Below are 26929 nucleotides of genomic sequence, written 5' to 3' on the forward strand. Positions count from 1 at the left end.
AAGGCCCAGCCGCCAGCACCGTAAATTAGGATACATATAAATCCTTTTACATTAGCTCTATCGTACTGATGGAAGCCTAGATAAGGCAGGATAGTCATACCTCCCAACTTTCAAGTAACGCAAAGAAGGACAACCCATGCAGCTCGCATAGTGTTCGCGGCAAGTTATTTTCCCTTTAAGCCACGCATCTAATCCTGCCCAATCCCCGTCCATACACACCCGGTTCAGCCCACACAGTATCATGCTCCCAGAGTTCCTCCCACACAGTATAATGCCCCCTAGCTGCCTCCATACAGTATAATGCCCCCACAGCTGCCCCATACATTATAATTCCGCCATAGCTGCCACCATAAACTATAATGCCCCATAGATGCACCCATACAGTATAAAGCCAACACAGATGCCCCAAAACTGTATAATGCCTACACAGATGCCCCCATTCAGTAGAGCGCCAACACAGATACCCCCATGAAGTATAATGCCCACACAAAATCCCCCATAGAGTATAAGGCCCAATAGCTGCCCCCATACAGCATAATGCCCACACAGATGCCCCATACAGTATAATGCCCCCACAGCTGCATAATGCTCCCATAGCTGCCCTTATACAGTATAATTCCCCCATAGCTGCTCTTATACAGTATAATGCCCCATAGCTGCCCCATACAGTATAATTCCCCATAGTTGCCCCATACTGTATAATGCCCCATAGCTGCCCAGTATAATGCCACCTTAGCTGCCACCATACACTATAATGCCACCACAGCAGCCCATACAGTATAATGGCCCAATAGCTTCCCCCATATGGTACAATGCTCCCATAGCTGCCCCCATGTAGTATAATCATAGTATAATTCCCCATAGCTGCCCGCATACAGTTTAATACCCCCATTAGCTGTCCCCATACAGAATGACTCCTTAGCTGCCACCATACACTATAATGCTCCCGCAGCTGCCCATATAGTATAATGCCCCTATAGCTGCCCCCATACAGAATAATGCCCCATAGCTGCACCCATACAGTATAATGCCCCCTTAGCTGCCCTTAGTGCCAGTGCCCACATATATAGTGCCAGTGCACATGTAGATAGTGCCGCACCCCCTAAAAGACAGTGGGTATCACCACCCCCTGTAGCCATATATGGACAGTTACGTCAGGGATTCCCTCTATTAGCGGAATCCCCGGCCACAGCGTCGGCAACGCTCTTGCAGGGGATTCCGCTCCAAGAGGAGCTACTGACGTCACTGTCCATATATGGACAATGATTTCAAGGGCTTCCCCGGACTCAGCACTTAAAGTGCTGTGCCCAGGGAGTTCTCTGTATTATTGCTGAAGCATGGAGCTGACTGTTCCCTGTTTCAGCATTGGGTTCAACTGTATCTGCATCCTGAGGATGCAGATAAAGTTGACACCGGGAGTCCGGGGCATACCACCGGCCGCCCGGGACAGAGGGACACTGCCCGAAATATGGGACTGTCTCGCTGAATCCGGGACGGTTGGGAGGTTTGGGACAGTAACACTGTACACACAGATTAGGCTCTGTATGCAGCTCCCCTGTCACTCCCTGGTCTCTGGAGAGGGGGCTGTACGCCATTACTTTCTGGAGACTGTATTAGTCTATGACATTTCTCTGAAAATTGACTATCACTTATTTTAGGTCCCATGAAGCACACACATCCTGCTGCACTGTCCCTACTGGAAATACAGGAAGGAAGTGTGTGTTTCTAATATGGCCGCCCCTAGGAAAGTTCTCAAAAATAAAAATAAATATCTAAAACATTTAAAAAAAGAACAAACAATAAGTCTCTTCTACAGACTTACATCTAAATAATGAAACTACAGTTACATACACGAGACATCCCCTTGAGTTGTTTTGTGACAAGAACCCCTGTCTATATGCCATTAGAAACAAAGAACTTTATAGTGCCAGAATGTAGAACCACGCATCACACGGTTCACCAGTTCAATGTCTTTCCCTGGCGATAACAGTAGATTTCTGAGGGTTAAAGGAACCGAACCAAAAGTCATCAGCCGATTGCCATAGCGTAGTTTTGGTTTCTTTAAAGAAAGGGGGTCGTCTTCATAAGACAACATCTTAAAAATAAGAAATAATATCCAGAAATACATTAGTGAAAATGTTTTTGATATATTCTAACCCTTTAAAACCAGTAAAAAGCGTTGTTGATCATACGTTGGAAAATGTGGTCAATAGTTACAGGCAGCAATAAATACTACAAAATATAATATAATATAATAAAATGAAGTCATAAAACAAGAACAACAAATAAAATAGAAAATCAATACAGTTTATAAAGATTTATTATCATAAAAATATCTAAAAATCAATTTACAGAACATCTAGTACCTCACTCTTATTACAGATAAAACCGGTTGTATGGCAGAAGCAGATTCCTTTCATACGTAAGTATGTTGGCTACTCATAGGCCTCATTTTTTCGGTCTGTCTGCAATACAAACTCCTCTCTATTCAAGATCTTGAAGTTGCGTTCTCGATATACTAAAGGGTTGTAGTTTCGGAACTCCCGTATTGCTTCATACAACTTTCCTAGCACAGGGGCCAGTGGCTCGAAACCTGCTTTGTCTGCCAGCCACTGATTATACTTCCATTGGTTCAGTCCTAGGCGGTGAAGGTATTTGAGCGGTAAACCGGAATTTCGGTGCTCTATAAGCTCTTTGCAGGATTCAGAAATCATTTGTTCTGGAGGTGGTAATGGGCATTTGCCCTCCAGCACTAACAGGAAAAACTGGGCCTGGCAATGAACAAGTGGAAATGGGACCACAATTTTACAGGCCCCAACGAAGCACAGGGTGGGGTATCGGGCATGGATAAAGTGTTTATACAGTGGCGGGAAGTGACCCTTCCCTAGGTCAGGACTTTCAATATCTTCACCCTCCAAAAATCCCCAGTCCAATATGTCCCCATGTTTTGCCACTTTGTCATCCTTTTTTTGTACCCTAGGTAATAGGAATGGATAGTTGTATTTGTAACCAGTGCAGAAAATCAAGGTATCTGCTTGAATCTTGCTTCCATCCTCACAAATGAACGCATTAGGAGTAGCACTGACCACCGGAGGTGCCACTGAGACATTTTCTGGTGGGGTCCACATTAAGGGAGGATCTCGGTGGCTTAAAACGACATGTTTGGCATGTGTAGAAAGTTCCATGGCTATGTCTACACCTGAAGGGCCTGAGCCCAAAAGGACTATGGAACGTGAAGAGAAGACCTCCGGATAGCGGTAAAAATGGCTGTGTAAAACTTGTCCTGCAAAAGTAATGAGAAAAAATTATACCCAATATCTGAATACCATGTAGGAGATAGTGAATGTCCATCTAGTAACAACATGTCACTTTTAGGTCCAACATGCTCTCCTGATATATCTTTATAGAAGTCTGTTTTTCTGATGCAGAGCTCGAAATCCCCTTTACAGAGAAAGTTTGCCTGAAACCACCACTAGGGGGAGCTAATCAGCTTGCTGCATACACATTTATTATAGAGTCCCATGTATAAACAATATGCAGTAAGCTTCTGAGCTCCCCCTAGTGGTAGCTAAAGGCAGCCAGAAATTTTATTTATTTAACTCTGTGGCTGTGCGAATGGAAGCAGAGGATCTGTATCAGAAAAATATTATGAAAATATATTATGAAATTAGTCAGCACAGAATTTTACACACACTACAAATACTTGTGGTCGTGCTTAGTACTTCTGTTTACCCTCATTCACTTGGATGGGATTGAGTTGCTGTACCAGGCACAGCCACAGCCATAAGTATGGCCTGTGCATGGGTAAATAATGAAGGGGACATTCAGCTCATCAGCACAGGTGCCAGGAGTTGGACTTCCACTAATCAAAAATAAGTGTGGCCTTTTTCAGTGATTTCAGAAGTTTTTTAAATGATTTGTTTGTAATATGAGTATAGGGACACGCAAGACGATGAGGACCCTTGATGTGGGTTGCGAGCCTGCGTATCTTGGCAAAATTTCAACTAATAACTTATGTTTATCAAGGATATCTTTTCAGGATGTGGCCAGGATTGTAATGCTGGGGGGAAAGTGTGTCAGTGTAATGTCCGTGGCTGCGGGCTGACAGCTCCGTTCCCCCCCTGACAGCCGCAGCCACGAGTCAGCAAGTGCTGGCCCCAGCCTCCTCCTCAGGAGACGCCAGCGCTCACGTCCACTCACCTCAGCCGGATCCCGTAGGGTGCGCGCGCATGCTCGTGCCCACTCTTAAAGGGGCAGTGCACGCACCGGACCTTGTTGATGAACTTTGACCCGTGACTAGCCTGGACTATAAGAAGGGTCCATCCCCCTAGTTCTATGCCTGAGAGTTGTTGTGTTCCCTAGTTTGTCTATGTGATGGCTTCTTAGTGTGTTTCCTGTTCCTGCGCCTGTTCCAGTTCCTGTACCTGTTCCAGTTCCTGTACCTGTTCCTTGCAATTCCATACCATCCTGGTCGAGCACTGTGCTGTGCCAAAGTCGTGTCATGCTGTATCCACGTCTGACCTGCTTCACCTCGTCTGACGTCTACCTGCTGCCTAGTACAAGCCGAGCCTGCCCTGCTGCTGTCTGAGATGCCACAGGTACCTATACGAAGTATAGACTTTCACCTGCTCCCTGTTGGCCAGCTGCCTTACCGCCAAGGCGGTACGGCCCAGTGGGTCCACAGACCCTTCGTGACAGTACGCTCAGGCCATGGACCCCAATGGTCGATTCAAGACTATGACGACGTCTCAAGAGATGCGAGCGGATATGCTAGAACTCCGGTCTCGACAGGACCAACTCCTCCAGGCCTTGAACATTCTTGCACGTCAGCAGGAGGCACAAGCTGCTGATCCTCCTAATACACCTCCTGGCAAAGTTGATCCTCAGATTACACCTTTTGGCAGTATTGACCCACGTGTTTCTTTGCCACTTCCTGACCGATATGCTGGAGAAAAGCGTGTTTGACAGAGATGCTCTACCCTTCCTGGGCTACATCGTCTCAAATCGAGGTCTCGAGATGTATCCTGAGAAGGTAAAGTCTGTTCTGGAATGGCCACGTCCTCAGTGCTTGAGGGCCATACAGCACTTTCTGTGATTCGCTAATTTTTACAGGCAGTTTATTCCGAACTTCTCCTCACTGACTTCCCCCATCTCTAAGTTTACTAAGAAGGGTATGAATGCCAAGGTGTGGACTCCTGAGGCAGAGTCCGCATTCAATAGCCTGAAGAGTGCCTTCACGTCAGCCTCTATCCTCCATCATTCGGATGTCTCTCTGCAGTTCTCGGTGGAGGTGGACGTATCTTCTGTCGGTGCTTGTGCAGTCCTGTTCCAGAGTGGTCCCAAGGGCAAGTCAAGGGTATGTGGCTATTTCTCTAAGCTCTTCTCTTCCGCAGAACGCAACTACTCGATTGGGGATCGGGAGTAACTGGCTATCAAATTGGCTCTGGAAGAGTGGAGACATCTACTAGAGGGCGCAGATCATCCGATCCTGATTTTTACTGACCACAAGAATCTGACCTAACTCCAGACGACCCAATGGCTGAACCCTCGTCAGGCCTGGTGGTCACTGTTCTTTACAAGGTTCCAGTTTGAGCTCTATTATCGCCCGGCCAACAAGAATGTGAGGGCCGATGCCTTATCCAGTTCTTTCGAGACGGAAGACACCATAGAGAGTCCACAGAATATTATTGATCCGTCTTGCATTATCTCTGTCAATCCACTGCAAGTTGGGGACATTTCTCCAGGGAGGACTTTTGCGCGCCTGGCTAATCGTGGAAGAATCCTCCTCTGGGGACACTCCTCTAGACTGGCAGGTCACGCGGGGGTCCATAAGACCCGGGATCTGATTGCTCATCATTTCTGGTGGCCCACGCTGCCAAAGGACATTATGGACTTAGTTTCTTCCTGTTCTGTATGTGAAGCCAACAAGGCCGCTCACTCCAGACCTGCTGGTCTGCTCAAGCCACTGCCTATGCCGAATGCTCGCTGGCAGCATATAGGTATGGACTTTATTACGGATCTGCCTCTCCCTACTGGATGCAGTGCTGTCTGGGTGGTGGTGGATCGAATTTCAAAGACGGCCCACTTCGTTCCTCTGGCCGGTCTCCCTTCTGCTCCTCAGTTGGCCAAGCTGTTCAATCAACACATCTTTCGCCTGCACGGCTTGCCGCAGCATATTGTGTCTGATCGGGTGGTTCAGTTTATATCCGACTAAGGGTACCATCAATCAAATTTGCTCCCAGGTTCCTCGGACCCTTTGAGATCCTACAACAGATCAACCCTGTCGCCTATAAGCTTCGGCTGCCTCCTACCCTCAAGATCCCCAACTCCTTCCATGTATCCCTCCTAAAGCCTGTGGTCCTGAACCGATACACCAAGACTCCTAGCCCTGTGGTTGCCTCCAGCGGCCCTTCAGACACCTTTGAGGTTCAAGAGATCCTGGACACCAAAAAAGTGCGAGGAAAGACATTTTATTTGGTGGATTGGAGGGGGTTTGGTCCTGAAGAAAGGTCTTGGGAGCCAGAGGAGAACCTCAATGCTCCTGCTTTTCTGAAGAAGATTCTCTCTCGCTCTGGTCCCAAGAAGAGGGGGCGTAAGGGGGGGGATACTGTAATGTCCGTGGCTGCGGGCTGTCAGCTCCGTTCCCCCACGACAGCCGCAGCCACGAGTCGGCAAGCGCTGGCCCCAGCCTCCTCCTCAGGAGACGCCAACGCTCGCGTCCACTCACCTCAGCCAGATCCCGTAGGGTGCGCGCGTACGCTCGTGCCCGCTCTTAAAGGGGCAGCACACGCACTGGACCTTGTTGATGAACTTTGACCCGTGAGTACCTGGACTATAAGAGGGGTCAAGCCCCCTAGTTCTATGCCTGAGCGTTGTTGTGTTCCCTAGTTTGTCTATGTGATGGCCTCCTAGTGTGTTTTCTGTTGCTGCACCTGTTCCAGTTCCTGTACCTTGCATTTCCATACCATCCTGGTCAAGCACTGTGCTGTGCCAAAGTCGTGTCATGCTGTATCCACGTCTGACCTGCTTCACTTCACCTGACGTCTACCTGCTGCCTAGTCCAAGCCGAGCCTGCCCTGCTGCTGTCTGAGCTGCCACAGGTACCTATATGAACTATAGACTTTCACCTGCTCCCTGTTGGCCAGCTGCCTTACCGCCAAGGCGATACGGCCTAGTGGGTCCACAGACCCTTCGTGACAGTCAGTATATTGTGTGGTGCACTTAGAAGGTGCTGGGCAGCCTGCCTGGTCTAATAGTATGGGCATAACTAATAGGCTGTATGTCAACATGGTGCAATACATGCAACCATGTGACTGGCACACTTATAGAAGTCTTATCTATGTGCAATGATAATACTAAGCAGCCCCCCTTATAAATGATAGGTGTGGTAGTGGCTTTTCATTAGTATTTTGCCCCAGTACAATATCCCTCTATGTAGCATTGTGGCTGGTCTGCATCCGGTTGGGAACTGGTGTTTGAAAAAGTTCATACTATAAGGCAGGTTCAGTGACCATTAATATTATAGTCCCAGAAAACCCACCTAATTATTTATTAACTGGTTCCTGATACTTTTGATGTCTCAGGCCCTACACCAGGTTTATAGTCAGTCTATGAACCCACTCCTTTTTGTTGGGGGTTGGGGCACTACATTTTTTCAAGAGTTTTTTTTCAAGAAAAGGACATAAACAGAATATAATAAGCACTCATTATGACCAATGTGATCTCTGTAATAAAGCATTGAGACATTTACCTTATTCTTAGCAGAAGCAAGAAACACTTTTATTTCTCACCTTGAAAGTCCTTTATGCCATCAATTTCAGGGATGTAGGGGTGAGAATAATGTCTGCGGAGAATGGGAAACAGTAAATGTATTGAAGGTGGCGAGGAGACCGAGTCAGGAAAATGATGAGGCGCTTAAAGGGATTGTCCAGTTTAGAAAACCCATTATCATATACCCTATTAAGGAATTCTAGGTTAATAAAAGAGGTTCTCTGTTTAGGCTCCTCATCTCTTGGCTAGAGAGGAAATTGGTAACAAAGAACGTCTTTTGCTCTAGAGGACCTGTCCTGTATTACAGAGATAACCCATTGATCTGAATGTGCACTGTGTAATACAAAATTTCCCCTGTGGTGGTGCTGCAGTGAAATTGAACACTTCCAGGTTTCTCTACAGATTACAGCTGATCGCTGGCGGCAAAGCAGGGGGGCGATTTGTGATCTGCTTTTTGTCAAGAGACCCTTTTACCAAGTTGAGATTGTCCAAGGCGGATAACTCTAGTTTCTACCCAGGATACCAGCTCCATCCAGAGAAAAAATATATATGGATTTCTTTCAGCCAGATATGCCAACTACATGGAGGCAAAAGAGTGATGCCTCATTGGACTGTACTGAATCAGCCATTTGCATTCCCAGCATTAATACTATTTATGATGAAAACTTTGGTACCAGATTCCCTCACACTCCTTCTCTTCATGTCCGTCATACACAGATACTGGCTGGTGACCGGCTCATGCAGCTTTATGTCACCACCGCATGTGTATAAAAATGGCTGGACTATTGTACAGAACAAAGACTGTTACACTTTGTGTCTCCTTTATTTCCTCATAGATTGTAAGCTCTTGCGAGCAGGGTCCTCACTCCTCTGGTTTGAATTGTAAATTAACTTTGTCACTATGTAATGTCTGATATTGTTTGTTTCATGTTCCCTCTAAATTGTAAAGTGCTCTGTAATATGTTGGCGCTATATAAATAAAGATTATTATTATTATTATTATTATTACCAGATATGGACCGATTCCATATGTTAGTCCTGACTGGCGTCAATCTCTTGTTCTAGGTTATTTCCAACCTGAAACAAATGCTCATGTGGATATGTCTGATCTAAAGAGGTACCAGGAGCCAGATACAGAGACGTCTTTCTCCAGACTAGGACAAATATCTGTAGTGGAAGCAAGATGGTTTCCAACCTTGGGTGAACGTAAAGAGTCTTGGAAATATCATGGTAAACAGGACAATTTGGAAACAGTGGAGAGAAGTTTTGGACTTGATAAGTAGCTGAAAATATCAAGTGGGGATGAAGATGATGACACTTACCCCACACACACCATGACAGCATCAAATTTTTCCATCACTTGTTCTCCTTGAGTGTTGGCTACTACCCGCCAAGAAACTCCCTCTTGACCACCAAGCACAGGGTAGACGGACACCACTCGAGTGTTAAACTGCAATGTATGAGAGGATAGGAGCAGGTAGAGGTTAACATGGACTGTGTTAGCTGGGTTCAGATTCTTTACTTTTATGACCTTTTCAGTTGTTAGTTTCCATTGGCAGCAGAATTGGCCATGCATGTGACGTCACTTTCCATTATGGTCTATGAGAGATGCGGATGTTTCCATATCCATAGGAAACCCCTTTAATTCACTCTTATTATGTAATAATATCAGAACAGCCTTATGGCTTGGACAACAGATCAAATGGCCGGATCTCATATGCTGTGACCATAATGCTTGCATGGTGGTGGCCATAGATGTAGTCATAACACCAAACTGGCAAATATGTCATACATTCGTGTCAACATCTAATTGTCCACTAATTTGCATCCATTTAAGCTACTGTTCACATTTAATTATATTGGTACATAAGCACCAGTATTGGTAAACAAGACCCGATATTTTAATCCAACTTAGACCCATGACAGAGGTTCTGTTCCAGACCTGGCATTACTGGCATATACCTTGATGTGTGGTCGAATAGAGAATTTATCTGTGTATTCCTCCAGGTATTTCAGCACTTCTGAATGATGAACGAAGGACGGCAGGGAGGGATCAAAGGAAAAATCGGGAAATTCCATTATCTCTTTAGGAAGATTTGTCCTGGAATATTGATGGAATGAAAAGTTGCATCAATTATCCATCAACGATTATAACAGTTAAACTACATCCTATGGCCCTCAAACTATTGATAATGTAGGACTTGATGATGAAGAACCTAACCTAATGGGGTACTGATGAATCCTTTTTAGACTATATCCATAGTAAATTCAGATAAAATAACATAGGATATCCATTAGAACCATAGTGTATCCATAGTAAATATAGATTGAGGTATATAGGATATCTATTAAAACCATAGTAGAACCCATAGTTGAACAAACTAAAGAAGCATTGACTACAGAACCATAAAAGACTCAATGAACATGGAAGAAGTGCTGACCAAGCAGCTAAAGAATGGTATTAGACCCCTTAGTTATATAACCAAAGACAATGGAGTGTAAACGGACCAGAAGACCACAGAAGAACCACAGATCCCATGATCCTACAGCCACTGACCTATGACCATGAACAGTGACTCAACCAAGAGATCACAGATCCATAGTAGATCCCTTGTGATATAACCTGTATGAGCTGTAATCATATATGATGAACTGACCAAAAGACCCAATGTGACCATGGTAGGTGAAGACACCAACAGACAAGAGTTCATGGACTCCAAGACTATAAAAATATGATATATCACCCAACTCATTAGCCCAGTTAACCAAAGTATATGCCACATGATTGGTTTATTATAATATTAAGAATTAGATCTTAGTGAAGTGGCATATTATTGTGAATGATTTATCAACTTACTTCAGATCTCTGTACATACTGGAATGTGTATGGGCATCATTTTCCGGTTCCTCGGTGTAAACCCAGGTTCCCCCCACTTGACCGGTGGTCTCATACACCACTGGAGGTTCAAAGGTCATAGACCGTGAAATGATGTGACGCGCACTGCAAAGTCCAGCCGCTCCAGCCCCGATCACTGCCACACGTAGCCTGCCAGATGCCATAGTGGATTATAACGCTGTTACACAACAAAGTAGACATTTCATTCATAGTTCTACTAAATTAGTTTACTGCACTCTATATATAATTAAATGCTCCAAGACATTATGGAGCAGATTCACTAATACTGACGTTTAGACAGCGTAAACTTATACGAGGCAGTCAGAAAATGCGCCAAGTTATCAAATTGTTGCACACAGTATGATAAATTTGGCGCATCTAGCTAGACATTATTCCTTTTATTATACCACCTATTAGTTGGCTTAGTTTACGCCAGTTTTTTGTGCCAAACTTATGGTGCATTTTTGAAGCACGGTGTCGCATTGTAAGTAATGCCCCCTTTTCGACAGACCACCCGCAATTCATGCTAGGTTATTCCCCCTTGTTAAAAAAAATTATTCTAAAACTGGTAATAAATGTGACACACAGCATGTACGCCATAGTTCTGCCCCTATATGCTTGCCATCAACAGTATATATTGTAAATGTCTATGTGTCATACTGTCCTCCTGGAGGGGGTCAAGAATATAACTTCTACAAAATTGCCCCCACTATAATACTGATCCTTTGCATAAAAATATAACTACTATAATACTGCTCCTATATACAAGAATATAACTACTATAATACTGCTCCTATATACAAGAATATAACTACTATAATACTGCCCCTATGTACAAGAATATAACTACTATACTACAGCCCCCTATATACAAGAATATAACTACTATAATACTGCTCCTATATACAAGAATATAACTACTATAATACTGTCCATATATACAAGAATATAACTACTGCAATACTACCCCTATATACAAGAATATAACTACTATAATACTGCCCTATATACAAGATTATAACTACTATAATACTGCCCCCTATATACAAGAATATAACTACTATAATACTGCCCCCAATGTACAAGAATATACAGTGAAGGAAATAAGTATTTGATCCCTTGCTGATTTTGTAAGTTTGCCCACTGTCAAAGACATGAACAGTATAGAATTTTTAGGCTAGGTTAATTTAACCAGTAAGAGATAGATTATATATATAAAAAAAAAAAAGAAAATCAAATTGATAAAATTATATATATTTATTTGCATTGTGCACAGAGAAATAAGTATTTGATCCCTTTGGCAAACAAGACTTAATACTTGGTGGCAAAACCCTTGTTGGCAAGCACAGCAGTCAGACGTTTTTTGTAGTTAAAGAGGCTCTGTCACCAGATTTTGCAGCCCCTATCTGCTATTGCAGCAGATCGGCGCTGCAATGTAGATTACAGTAACGTTTTTATTTTTTAAAAACTAGCATTTTTGGCCAAGTTATGACCATTTTTGTATTTATGCAAATGAGGCTTGCAAAAGTACAACTGGGCGTGTTTAAAGTAAAAGTACAAGTGGGCGTGTATTATGTGCGTACATCGGGGCGTTTTTACTTCTTTTACTAGCTGGGCGTTCTGACGAGAAGTATCATCCACTTCTCTTCAGAACGCCCAGCTTCTGGCAGATCACGCTGTGACGTCACTCACAGGTCCTGCATCGTGTCGGCCACATCGGCACCAGAGGCTACAGATGATTCTGCAGCAGCATCAGCGTTTGCAGGTAAGTCGATGTAGCTACTTACCTGCAAACGCCGATGCTGCTGCAGAATCAACTGTAGCCTCTGGTGCCGGTGTCCTCGCTCGTCTGACACGATGCAGGACCTGTGAGTGACGTCACAGCGTGATGTGCCAGAAGCTGGGCGTTCTGAAGAGAAGTGGATGATACTTCTCATCAGAGCGCCCAGCTAGTAAAAGTAGTAAAACGCCCCGATGTACGCACATAATACACACCCAGTTGTACTTTTGCAAGCCTCATTTGCATAAATACAAAAATGGTCATAACTTGGCCAAAAATGCTCGTTTTTTAAAAATAAAAACGTTACTGTTATCTACATTGCAGCGCCGATCTGCTGCAATAGGAGATAGGGGTTGCAAAATCTGGTGACAGAGCCTCTTTAATGATGAGGTTTGCACACATGTTAGATGGAATTTTGGCCCACTCCTCTTTGCAGATCATCTGTAAATCATTAAGATTTCGAGGCTGTCGCTTGGCAACTCTGATCTTCAGCTCCCTCCATAAGTTTTCTATGGGATTAAGGTATGGAGACCGGCTAGGCCACTCCATGACCTTAATGTGCTTCTTTTTGAGCCACTCCTTTGTTGCCTTGGCTGTATGTTTCGGGTCATTGTCGTGCTGGAAGACCCAGCCACGAGCAATTTTTAATGTCCTGGTGGAGGGAAGGAGGTTGTCACTCAGGATTTGACGGTACATGGCTCCATCCATTCTCCCATTGATGCGGTGAAGTAGTCCTGTGCCCTTAGCAGAGAAACACCCCCAAAACATAATGTTTCCACCTCCATGCTTGACAGTGGGGACGGTGTTCTTTGGGTCATAGGCAGCATTTCTCTTCCTCCAAACACGGCGAGTTGAGTTAATGCCAAAGAGCTCAATTTTAGTCTCATCTGACCACAGCACCTTCTCCCAATCACTCTCAGAATCATCCAGATGTTCATTTGCAAACTTCAGACGGGCCTGTACATGTGCCTTCTTGAGCAGGGGGACCTTGCGGGCACTGCAGGATTTTAATCCATTACGGCGTAATGTGTTACCAATGGTTTTCTTGGTGACTGTGGTCCCAGCTGCCTTGAGATCATTAACAAGTTCCCCCCGTGTAGTTTTCGGCTGAGCTCTCACCTTCCTCAGGATCAAGGATACCCCACGAGGTGAGATTTTGCATGGAGCCCCAGATCGATGTCGATTGACAGTCATTTTGTATGTCTTCCATTTTCTTACTATTGCACCAATAGTTGTCTCCTTCTCACCCAGCGTCTTACTTATGGTTTTGTAGCCCATTCCAGCCTTGTGCAGGTCTATGATCTTGTCCCTGACATCCTTAGAAAGCTCTTTGGTCTTGCCCATGTTGTAGAGGTTAGAGTCAGACTGATTCATTGAGTCTGTGGACAGGAGTCTTTTATACAGGTGACCATGTAAGAGCTGTCTTTAACCCCTTCAGGACTGAGCCACTTTTGGACCAAATGACAGAGCCTCATTTTTTAAATCTGACGTGTGTTACTTTATGTGGTAATAACTCGGGAATGCTTTTACCTATCCAAGCGATTCTGAGATTGTTTTCTCGTGACATATTGTACTTTATGTTAGTGACAAAATTTGGTCGATATATTCAATATTTTTGTGTGAAAAACACCAAAATTTAGTGAAAATTTGCAAATAATTAGCATTTTCTAAATTCAAATGTATCTGCTTGTAAGACAGATAGTTATAGCACACAAAATAGTCACTAGCTAACATTTCCCATATGTCTACTTTAGATTGGCATCATTTTGTGAACATGATTTTATTTTTCTAGGACGTTACAAGGCTTATAAGTTAGCAGCAATTTCTCACATTTTCAAGAAAATTTCAAAAACCCATTTTTTTAGGGAACAGTTCAGTTGTCAAGTGGCTTTGAGGGCCTTATATATTAGAAACCCCCACAAATCACCCCACTTTAAAAACTGCACCCCTCAAAGTATTCAAAACAGCATTCAGAAAGTTTTTTTTAACCCTTTAGGCGTTTCACAGGAATTAAAGCAAAGTAGCGGGGAAATTTACAAATTTCATTTTTTTTGCAGAAATTCCATTTTAATCCATTTTTCCTGTAATACTGATGGTTTTTACCGGAGAAGAACAACTGAATATTTATTGCCCTGATTCTGCAGTTTTTAGAAATATTCCACATGTGGCCCTAGTGCGCTACTGGACTGAAATACCGGCCTCAGAAGCAAAGGAGCACCTAGAGGATTTTAGGGCCTTCCTTTTCTTAGATTATATTTCAGGCACCATGTCAGGTTAGAAGAGGTCTTGTGGTGCCGAAACAAAGGAAACACCCCAAAAAATACCCCATTTTGGAAACTACACGCCTTGAGGAATTCATCTAGGGGTGTAGTGAGCATTTTGACACTACAGGTGTTTCATAGATTTCATTAGAATTGGGCAGTGAAAATGAAAAATTACATTATTTTCCAATACCATGTAGCTTTACCTCAAAATTTTTAATTTTTTTCAACAAATAAATGATAAAAAGCACCCCAACATTTGTAAAGCAACTTCTCCAGAATACGGAAATACCCAACATGTGGTCATAAACGGCTGTTTGGGGAAGCGGCAGGACTCAGAAGGGAAGGCACGCCATTTAGCTTTTGGAGCGCTGATTTTGCTGGATTCATTTCTCTGCACCATGTCGCATTTGTAAAGCTCCTAAGGTACCAGTACAGTGGAAACCCCCCAAAAGTGACTCCATTTAGGAAACTACACCCCTTGAGGAATTCATCTAGGGGTGTAATGAGCATTTTGACCCCACAGGTGTTTCATAGATTTCATTAGAATTGGGCAGTGAAATTTAAAAATTACATTATTTTCCAATAAGATGTAGCTTTACCTCAAAATTTTTATTTTTTTCAACAAATAAATGATGAAAAGCACCGTAACATTTGTAAAGCAACTTCTCCAGAGTACGGAAATACCCAACATGTGGTCATAAACAGCTGTGTGGGGAAGCGGCAGGACTCAGAAGGGAAGGTACGCCATTTAGCTTTTGAAGTACAAATTTTGCTGGTTTGATTTCTCGGCACCATGTCGCATTTGTAAAGCTCCTAAGGTAGCAGTACAGTGGAAACCCCCCAAAAGTGACTCCATTTAGGAAACTACACCCCTTGAGGAATTCAACTAGGGGTGGAGTGAGCATTTTGACCCCCCAGGTGTTTCATAGATTTCATTAGAATTGGGCAGTAAACATGAAAAGTTTCATTTTTTTCCACTAAGACGTAGCTTTAGGTAAAAATTTTTCATTTTCTCATCAAATAAAGGAGAAAAATCACCATATCATTTGTAAAGCAACTTCTCCAGAGTACGGCAATACCCCATATGTGGTAATAAAGTACTGTATGAATACACATCAGGGCTCAGAAGGGAAGGAGCGCCATTTGGCTTTTGGAGAGCAGATTTTGCTGGATTGGTTTTTCTGCGCCATGTCGCTTTTGCAAAGCCCCTTAGGTACCAGTACAGTGGAAACTCCCCAAAAGTGACTCCATTTGGCAAACTACACCCATTGAGGAATTCATCTAGGGGTGCAGTGAGCATTTTGACCCCACAGGTGTCTCATAGAATATAACTACTATAATACTGCCCCTATATACAAGAATATAACTACTATAATACTGCTCCTATATACAAGAATATAACTACTATAATACTGCTCCTATGTACAAGAATATAACTACTATAATACTGCTCCTATATACAAGAATATAACTACTATAATACTGCTCCTATATACAAGAATATAACTAATATAATACTGCTCCTATGTACCAGAATATAACTACTATAATACTGCTCCCTATGTACAAGAATATAACTACTAATACTGCCCCTTATGTACAACAATAATACTACTATAATACTGCCCCCTATATACAAGAATATAACTACTATAATACTGCTCCCTGAATATAACTACTATAATACTGCCCCCTATATACAAGAATATAACTATTATAACACTGCTCCTATATACAAAAATATAACTACTATAATACTGCTCCCTATGTACAAGAATATAACTACTATAATACTGCCCCTATATACAAGAATATAACTGCTATAATACTGCCCCAATATACAAGAATATAACTACTATCATACTGCCCCCTATGTACAAGAATATAACTACTATAATACTGCTCCCTATGTACAAGAATATAACTACTAACACTGCCCCCTATGTACAACAATAAAACTACTATAATACTGCCCCCTATATACAAGATTATAACTACTATAATACTGCTCCCTGAATATAACTACTATAATACTGCCCCCTATATACAAGAATATAACTATTATAACACTGCTCCTATATACAAAAATATAACTACTATAATACTGCTCCCTATATACAAGAATATAACTACTATAATACTGCCCCTATATACAAGAATATAACTACTATAATACTGCTCTTATATACAAGAATATAACTACTATAATACTGCTCCCTATGTACAACAATAAAACTACTATAATACTGCCCCCTATATACAAGAATATAACTACTATAAGAGTATGTTCACACGAGGTCATTACGTCCGTACTTGACGGACGTATTTCGGCTGCAAGTACCGGACCGAACACAGTGCATGGAGCCGGGCTCCTAGCATTATAGTTATGTACGACGCTAGGAGTCCCTGCCTCGCTGCAGGACAACTGTCCCGTGCTGTAATCATGTTTTCAGTACTACCCCTATATACATGAATATAACTACTATAATACTGCCCTCTATATACAGGAATATAAATACTATAATACTGCCTCCTATGTACAAGAACGTAACTACTATAATACTGCCCCTATGTACAAGAATATAACTACTATAATACTGCTCCTATATACAAGAATATAACTACTATAATACTGTCCCTATATACAAAAATATAACTACTATAATACTGCTCCTATATACAAGAATATAACTACTATAATACTGCCCCTATGTACAAGAATATAACTACTATAATACTGCCCCCTATATACAAGAATATAACTACTATAATACTGCCCCCTATATACAAGAATATAACTACTATAATACTGCCCCAATGTACAAGAATATAATTACTATAATACTGCCCCCATATACAAGAATATAACTACTATAATACTGCCTATATATAAGAATATAACTACTATAATACTGGTCCTATATATAAGAATATAACTACTATAATACTGCTCCTTTATACAAGAATATAACTACTATAATACTGCCCCCTTTATACAAGAATATAACCACTATAATACTGCTCCTATATACAAGAATATAACTACTATAATACTGCCCCTATATACAAGAATATAACTACTATAATACTGCCCCCTATGTACAAGAATATAACTACTATAATACTGCCCTCTATATACAAGAATATAACTACTATAATACTGCTCCATGAATATAACTACTATAATACTGCCCCCTATATACAAGAATATAACTACTATAATACTGCCCCCTATATACAAGAATATAGCTACTATAATACTGCCCCCTATATACAAGAATATAACTACTATAATACTGCTCCATATATACAAGAATATAACTACTATAATACTTCTCCTATATACAAGAATATAACTACTATAATACTGCCCCTATATACAAGAATATAAGTACTATAATACTGCCCCTATATACAAGAATATAACTACTATAATACTGCTCCTATATACAAGAATATAACTACTATAATACTGCCCCCTATATACAAGAATATAACTACTATAATACTGCCTCCTATATACAAGAATATAACTACTATAATACTGCTCCTATATACAAGAATATAACTACTATAATACTGCCCCCTATATACAATAATATATCTACTATAACACTGCTCCTATATACAAGAATATAACTACTATAATACTGCCCCTATATACAAGAATATAACTACTATAACACTGCCCCCTATAGTCAATAATGTAGGTCTAAAGCCAGGATCACACACACACATTTTTTATGCAGTTTTTGGCTCCGTTTTTTTTTTAGCCAAACACAGGCGTGAACAAGAAAGGAAAAAGGCTCTGTTCACATCTGCGTTGGGGTCCCGTTCTAGCTCTCCGTCAGAACGGGACCCTGAACAGACTCAAATTGACATGAACGAAATCCAGAGGTTTACATCACCATTGACGGATCCGGTGCCCATGGTTTCCGTTATTGCTTCTGGCAAAACGACGGATACGGTGCACAACAGAGACAAACGGAAACCATGGGCACCGGATCCGTCACCATCGAAATCAATGGTGATGGAAACCTCTGGATTTCGTTCATGTCAATTTGAGTCTGTTCAGAGTCCCGTTCTGATGGAAAGCTCCGACGGAACGTCAGAACGGGACCCCAACGCACATGTGAACAGAGCCTATAAGGTATAAGGAAAAGACTGAGGCTTCTCCTTTGTGTCCACTTCTGTGTTTGGCTCAGAAAAAAGAGCCAAAAATTGCATCAAAACTTTGTGTGTGATCCTGGCCCAACAAGTAGGAGAATTGTCAGACATGGTATAATTCAGGGTTGCGTATATACTGACTCCTCATCGTAAGCGTATGATCATTAATAAGCCAGTAAGAGCACAGCTGTATCTCCTGTGTGTGTGTATATATATATACACATACACACATATACATATACATATATATATTACTTTACCCCTGAACTATTTTCTCATCATTGACCCCCTCCCCCGCCATCATACAGAGGTTCAGGAGGAGATCCTATATACTTACATTGTGTACGGTTCCTTCACTAGTGACTCCGGAGACGTCGACCTTTGTGCTCGTGCTGAGTGACTGATTGACAAGCTGTGTCTGCACTACGTATAACACTGGCATTTTAAGGGCAGTGCCATCCTCCTAATACAGAAACGTAAACACAATAAGTATTAGTGTGTGTGTGTGTGTGTGTGGGTGTATATATATGTATGTATGTAGTAGGTGTGTGTGTGTGTGTGTGTGTGTGTGTGTGTGTGTGTGTGTGTGTGTGTATATATACATATATATATATATATATGTCTGAGGCACATTCACCATCATGGTCACAGGGAGTGGGGACCGCGGCCGGGCCCAATCCACATAAGAATGTAAAGAAAATACACCGTGGCTAATACGAGATACTGACACCAGCTTCATCGCCCTGAGTGCTGCGTCACATACAACTGTCCGAGGGAGAAGTAGGGTTAGTCTGATGGGGGCAAGGTGCGGGGCCAAACATGGGCCTTTACCTTACTATGCCTCCCCACAGAGTAAAAAATCTACCTCAGCTAGAGTCCCACTATAATTTACGCCACGTCCTGGCGTAAATTATAGTAAATATGTTGGGCTGAAGGTGGCCCCGTTTCCTTTTGTTACGCCACACCCCCTTTTTTTCAAAAGTGGTCAGGGTGATGTTAAAAGCCCAAAAGTCGCAATTTACCCTGCAAATTGCGACTTTTGGCCATTCTGCACCTTTTCTACGCCAGTTTCTGGCCTCAAAAGGTTAATAACTTTTCATGCAGATTATGGTTGGAATTTAAGTTGTAATGACTGCCCATACACACAGCTACGACCGACCGTGTGCAGGGGGGCTTACTCAGGATCAGTACAGGATAAGTAATGTATGTACACAGTGACGCCACCAGCAGAATAGTGAGTGCAGCTCTGGAGTATAATACAGGATGTAACTCAGGATCAGTACAGGATAAGTAATGTAATGTATGTACACAGTGACTCCACCAGCAGAATAGTGAGTGCAGATCTGGAGTATAATACAGGATGTAAATCAGGATCAGTACAGGATAAGTAATGTAATGTATGTACACAGTGACTCCACCAGCAGAATAGTGAGTGCAGCTCTGGAGTATAATACAGGATGTAACTCAGGATCAGTACAGGATAAGTAATGTAATGTATGTACACAGTGACTCCACCAGCAGAATAGTGAGTGCAGCTCTGGAGTATAATACAGGATGTAACTCAGGAGCAGTACAGGATAAGTAATGTCATGTATGTGCACAGTGACTCCACCAGCAGAATAGTGAGTGCAGCTCTGGAGTATAACACAGGATGTAACTCTGGATCAGTACAGGATAAGTAATGTATGTACACAGTGACTCCACCAGCAGAATAGTGAGTGCAGCTCTGGAGTATAATACAGGATGTAACTCAGGATCAGTACAGGATAAGTAATGTATGTACACAGTGACTCCACCAGCAGAATAGTGAGTGCAGCTCTGGAGTATAATACAGGATGTAACTCAGGATCAGTACAGGATAAGTAATGTATGTGCACAGTGACTCCACCAGCAGAATAGTGAGTGCAGCTCTGGAGTATAATACAGGATGTAACTCAGGATCAGTACAGGATAAGTAATGTATGTACACAGTGACTCCACCAGCAGAATAGTGAGTGCAGCTCTGGAGTATAATACAGGATGTAACTCAGGATCAGTACAGGATAAGTAATGTAATGTATGTACACAGTGACTCCACCAGCAGAATAGTGAGTGCAGCTCCGGAGTATAATACAGGATGTAACTCAGGAGCAGTACAGGATAAAGTAATGAAATGTATGTACACAGTGACTCCACCAGCAGAATAGTGAGTGCAGCTCTGGAGTATAATACAGGCTGTAACTCAGGAGCAGTACAGGATAAGTAATGTCATGTATGTGCACAGTGACTCCACCAGCAGAATAGTGAGTGCAGCTCTGGAGTATAACACAGGATGTAACTCTGGATCAGTACAGGATAAGTAATGTAATGTATGTACATAGTGACCCCACCAGCAGAATAGTGAGTGCAGCTCTGGAGTATAATACAGGATGTAACTCAGGATCAGTACAGGATAAGTAATGTAATGTATGTACATAGTGACTCCACCAGCAGAATAGTGAGTGCAGCTCTGGAGTATAATACAGGATGTAACTCCGGATCAGTACAGGATAAGTAATGTAATGTATGTACACAGTGACCTCACCAGTAGAATAGTGAGTGCAGCTCTGGAGTATAATACAGGATGTAACTCAGGAGCAGTACAGGATAAGTAATGTAATGTATGTACACAGTGACTCCACCAGCTGGATAGTGAGTGCAGCTCTGGAGTATAATACAGGATGTAACTCAGGATCAGTACAGGATAGGTAATGTAATGTATGTACACAGTGACTCCACCAGCAGAATAGTGAGTGCAGCTCTGGAGTATAATACAGGATATAACTCAGGATCAGTACAGGATAAGTAATGTCATGTGTGTACACCGTGACTCCACCAGCAGAATAGTGAGTGCAGCTCTGGAGTATAATACAGGATGTAACTCAGGATCAGTACAGGATAAGTAATGTAATGTATGTACACAGTGACTCCACCAGCAGAATAGTGAGTACAGCTCTGGAGTATAATACAGGATGTAACTCAGGAGCAGTACAGGATAAGTAATGTCATGTGTGTACACCGTGACTCCACCAGCAGAATAGTGAGTGCAGCTCTGGAGTATAATACAGGATGTAACTCAGGATCAGTACAGGATAAGTAATGTAATGTATGTACACAGTGACTCCACCAGCAGAATAGTGAGTACAGCTCTGGAGTATAATACAGGATGTAACTCAGGATCAGTACAGGATAAGTAATGTAATGTATGTACACAGTGACTCCACCAGCAGAATAGTGAGTACAGCTCTGGAGTATAATACAGGATGTAACTCAGGAGCAGTACAGGATAAGTAATGTCATGTATGTGCACAGTAAGGCCGGACTCACACGAGCGTGTGCGTTTTGCGCGCGCAAAAGGTACATAACAGCTCCGTTTGTCAGCCCCGTATGATGCGCGGCTGCGTGATTTTCGCGCAGCCGCCATCATTATGACACTCCGTTTGGATATTTGTAGCACATGGTGCTTTTCTGTTTTCATTCATAGTTTCACAGCTGTTGCGCGAATCACGCGCGTCCCACGGAAGTGCTTCCGTGTGGTGCGCGTGATTTTCACGCACCCATTGACTTCAATGGGTGGTTGATGCGCGAAATACGCACAAAGAATGGACATGTCGTGAGTTTTTCGCAGCGGACTGACGCTGCGTAAAAATCATGCAACTGTCTGAACGGCCCCATAGACTAATATAGGTACGTGCGACGCGCGTGAAAATCACGCGCGTTGCACGGACATATATCCCATTCGTCTGAATAAGCCCTAAGGGTATGTTCACACGGCCTATTTTTGGCCGTTTTTCGGGCCGTAAATGGACGAAAAATCGGAAGTAGAACGCCTCCAAACATCTGCCAATTGATTTCAATGGGGAAAACGGCGTTCTGTTCCGACGGGCCATTTTTTACGCGGCCGTTTTGAAAACTTCTTGGGACGTTTTTGGAGCCGTTTTTCATTGAATCTATAGAAAACAGCTCCAGAAACGGCCGTAAAAAAACTCAGCGAAAAACGCGAGTTGCTCAAAAAACTTCTGAAAATCAGGAGCTATTTTCCCTTGAAAACAGCTCCGTAATTTCAGACGTTTTTGAGTTTGCGTGTGAACATACCCTTAGGCTTAGTCTATGAAAAACGGCTCCAAAAATGTCCAAAGTAGTGACACGCACTTCTTTGACGTGGGCGCCTTTTTACGCGACGTTTTTTGACAGCTACGCGTAAAATTACACCTCATCTGAACAGAACATCCTAAAACCCATTGCAAGCAAAGGGAAGATGTTTATCGGCGTAATGGAGCCGTCTTTTCATGCGTAAAATGCCCGAATTACGTCTGAAAACAGTGCGTGTGAACATACCCTTAAAAGCAGCGCTCGCTTCGGCATGTTTTGTTGAGACACTCTAGTTTGTGCCGCTCAAAGTTGAAGACGTTTTTTTACAAATCCCCAATACAAGCCCGATAACCGCTCCCACTAGAAGTCACCCAGCTTTTCTAGTCGCCGGATCGGCACATTTGCAGCCGTCTAGCAGTATTATTTCTATATATGAGGATCTCAGGGTGTTCCAGCTACATGGAGCAGCGACGTGATCCCTTGTTTGAGGCAGGAAGACGGGGGATGGGGGGCACTGCCAGAACTGCAAGAAATGAATATTTACCTACCATGCTGAGGTCAGCTGTCTTCGAAGGTTCATAGAGCCCGCCCATCTCACGGCAGGCTTGGTATTGGGCGCAAGTGAGCATGCTCTGTTGCAATGCATTTTGGGAGGTTTGAAGAAGTTGCCCGGAGCAGCCGGCAGCAGTAAACACATGTGACGGGAGCGGGAGGTGTAGAGCTGTATGCGGGTCTGATCAGTACGAGCCCGGGGGGGGTTCAATACTTATACACACAGTGTTTTACCCTGTTTATTGATATCATCTGACAAATGAATTGGGTTTATTTGCAATAAAAATACTGGCAAGAGCGAACAACTTGTGTGTCAGATCTGTTGCCTTTGAGGGGTTGAATACTTTTGCAACAGACTGTATATTAAAATATATATATATTACGACATTTAATAAAGAAAAAAAGTGGAAGCATCTATCCCCAATTCTTCTAGTAGCGGAAGTTTCCCTAATCTCTCTAGCCAATCAGAAGTACCGATGTGATTGTTTCTGTTTAATATATATATATATATATATATATATATATATATATATATATATATATATATATATATATAAACAAACCTCCCAACTTTTTAATTCGGAAAAGACGTACATTTTAAGCCACGCCCTAACCACGCCCATAATCCCGCATAAACACATCAAATCACGGCCAGATCCTTCTGCAAATAACGCGCGCACATTGTCACTGCGGATCTCTGGACTGTCTGGATATCACAGATATTATGGATCCGGTTATATCGTCTTTATGTTACTTTTCCTATCTTGGGTATAACATTTGCTCATCACGGCGGCAGCAGCTGCAGGACAAAAGGCTGAGAACAATGAAAGTCAAGAGGGAGACCCTGTGGTGGATGACTTTTCAATTGACAGGTAGCAGAGTTACATGATGTGGATTTTTTTTTTCTAGTTGTGTAACTCTGCTACCGGTCAATGGAAAAATCATCCACCAAAGCCCCCCTGTAGATAGTGCCACACACACACAGCCCCCCTGTAGATCGCTCCACACACAGCCCCCCTGTAGATCGCTCCACACACAGCTCCCCCTTGTAGATAGTGCCACACAGCTCCCCCCTGTAGATCGCTCCACACACAGCCCCCCTGTAGATAGTGCCACACAGCTCCCCCCTGTAGATCGCTCCACACACAGCCCCCCTGTAGATAGTGCCACACAGCTCCCCCCTGTAGATCGCTCCACACACAGCCCCCCTGTAGATAGTGCCACACACACAGCCCCCTGTAGATAGCTCCAGACACAGCCCCCCTGTAGATCGCTCCACACACAGCCCCCCTGTAGATCGCTCCACACACAGCCCCCCTGTAGATAGTGCCACACACACAGCCCCCTGTAGAAAGCTCCACACACAGCCCCCCTGTAGATCGCTCCACACACAGCCCCCCTGTAGATCGCTCCACACAGCCCCCCTGTAGATCGCTCCACACAGCCCCCCTGTAGATAGCTCCACACAAAGCCCCCTGTAGATAGCTCCACACACAACCCCCCTGTAGATAGCGTCAGACACAGCCCCCCTGTACATAGCACCAGATACAGCCACCCTGTATATAGCTCCACACACGGCCCACCTGTAGATAGCTCCACACACGGCCCCCCTGTACATAGCTCCCCACACAGCCCTCCTGTACATAGCGCCAGATACAGTCCCCTTGTACATAGCTCCACACACAGCCCCCCTGTACATAGCTCCACACACAGCCCTCCTGTACATAGCTCCACACACAGCCACCCTGTACATAGCTCCACACACAGCCCCCCTGTAGATAGCGCCACACACAGCCACCCTGTACATAGCTCCACACACAGCCACCCTGTACATAGCTCCACACACAGCCACCCTGTACATAGCTCCACACACAGCCACCCTGTACATAGCTCCACACACAGCCACCCTGTACATAGCTCCACACACAGCCACCCTGTACATAGCTCCACACACAGCCCCCCTGTACATAGCTCCACACACAGCCCCCCTGTATATTGCTACACACACAGACCCCTGTATATAGCTCCAAACACAGCCCCCTGTAGATAGTGTCACACACAGCCCCACTGTAGATAGCTCCACACACAGCCCCCCTGTACATAGCGCCAGACACAGCCCCCCTGAACATAGCGCCAGACACAGCGCCCCTGTAGATAGCGCCAGACACAGCCCCCCTGTAGATTGCTCCACACAGCCCCCTGTAGATTGCTCCACACAGCCCCCTGTAGATAGTGCCACACACAGCCCCCCTGTATATAGCTCCAAACACAGCCCCCTGTAGATAGCGCCACACACAGCCCCCCTGTAGATAGCTCCAGATATAGCCCCCCTGTAGATAGCTCCAGACACAGCCCCCTGTAGATAGTGCCACACACATCCCCCCTGTAGATAATGCCACACACATCCCCCCTGTAGATTGCTCCACACACAGCCCCACTGTACATAGCGCCAGACACAGCCCCATGTAGATAGCTCCAGATATAGCCCCCCTGTAGATAGCGCCACACACAGCCCCCCTGTAGATTGCTCCACACACAGCCCCCCTGTACATAGCGCCAGACACAGCCCCCTGTAGATAGCTCCAGATATAGCCCCCTTGTAGATAGTGCCACACACAGCCCCCTGTAGATAGCTCCACACACATCCCCCTGTAGATTGCTCCACACACAGCCCCCCTGTAGATAGCTCCACACACAGCCCCCCTGTAGATAGCTCCACACACAGCCCCCCTGTAGATAGCTCCACACACAGCCCCCCTGTAGATAGCTCCACACACGGCCCCCCTGTAGATAGCTCCACACACAGCCCCCCTGTAGATAGCTCCACACACAGCCCCCCTGTAGATAGCTCTACACACGGCCGCCCTGTAGATATTTCCACACACGGCCCCCCTGTAGATAGCTCCAGACACAGCCACCTGTAGATTGCTCCAGACACAGCCACCTGTAGATAGCGCCAGATACAGCCCCCCTGTAGGTGCCACATTGCCGCCAGAGCGGAGAGCTGTAGAGGTAGCCGGCCCTACTGCTGCCACCCTCTGCTCTGCTTTTGACGCCACTCACCGTCAGGAGTCTTGCAGCGGCGTTCTTACTGTTGTCGATGCCGGCCCGGGAGTGAACCAGTCCAGTCACCTGACCGGTGAGGTCAGATGACTGTACTGGTCCACTCACAGGCCGGCATCGATCGAGGTGAGAACACCGCAACAAGACTTCTTCTGATGGCAGCTGTTTGGATGCAGCAACATTTTGCAGACCGCCTGGACGGCGGGACAGCGGTGAGAAACCGAGACTGTCCCGCCGGATCCGGGACAGTTGGGAGGTATGTGTATGTATGTATATATATATATATATATATACACATATAGCACACAAGAAAATGGCGACAGCACA

At 43.9% G+C, this 26929-nt stretch overlaps 1 protein-coding gene across 3 annotated transcripts; it reads right to left on the reverse strand.

The window, feature by feature from the left end:
* Positions 1–2368: 2368 nt before the first annotated feature.
* Positions 2369–23597, reverse strand: LOC142748424 (uncharacterized). 3 transcript variants are annotated; one of them, XM_075855521.1, is made up of 7 exons: positions 23536–23597; positions 19215–19340; positions 10628–10816; positions 9733–9871; positions 9093–9220; positions 7791–7843; positions 2369–3283 (listed from the first exon to the last, which is right to left on the reverse strand). In XM_075855521.1, coding segments are annotated over exons 2-7 (1359 nt in total). In that variant the 5' UTR covers positions 19217–19340; positions 23536–23597; the 3' UTR covers positions 2369–2435. The 3 variants fall into 3 exon arrangements, with proteins under 3 accessions (XP_075711636.1, XP_075711634.1, XP_075711635.1); XM_075855519.1 differs by having other exon boundaries at positions 10628–10844; XM_075855520.1 differs by having other exon boundaries at positions 10628–10844; positions 23532–23582.
* Positions 23598–26929: the final 3332 nt, after the last annotated feature.

This window comes from Rhinoderma darwinii, chromosome 3 (genome assembly GCF_050947455.1).
Source record: "Rhinoderma darwinii isolate aRhiDar2 chromosome 3, aRhiDar2.hap1, whole genome shotgun sequence".
Lineage (NCBI taxonomy): Eukaryota > Metazoa > Chordata > Amphibia > Anura > Rhinodermatidae > Rhinoderma > Rhinoderma darwinii.

Excerpts from the sequence above, each read along its gene's own strand:
- LOC142748424 (XM_075855519.1), bottom strand. The coding sequence starts at position 10,830 with ATGGCATCTGGCAGGCTACGTGTGGCAGTGATCGGGGCTGGAGCGGCT. Across the intron at positions 9,221-9,732 it reads CTATTCGACCACACATCAAG|TTTAACACTCGAGTGGTGTC; the intron begins GTATATGCCAGT and ends CATACATTGCAG. Across the intron at positions 3,284-7,790 it reads TGGCATAAAGGACTTTCAAG|GACAAGTTTTACACAGCCAT; the intron begins GTGAGAAATAAA and ends TTACTTTTGCAG.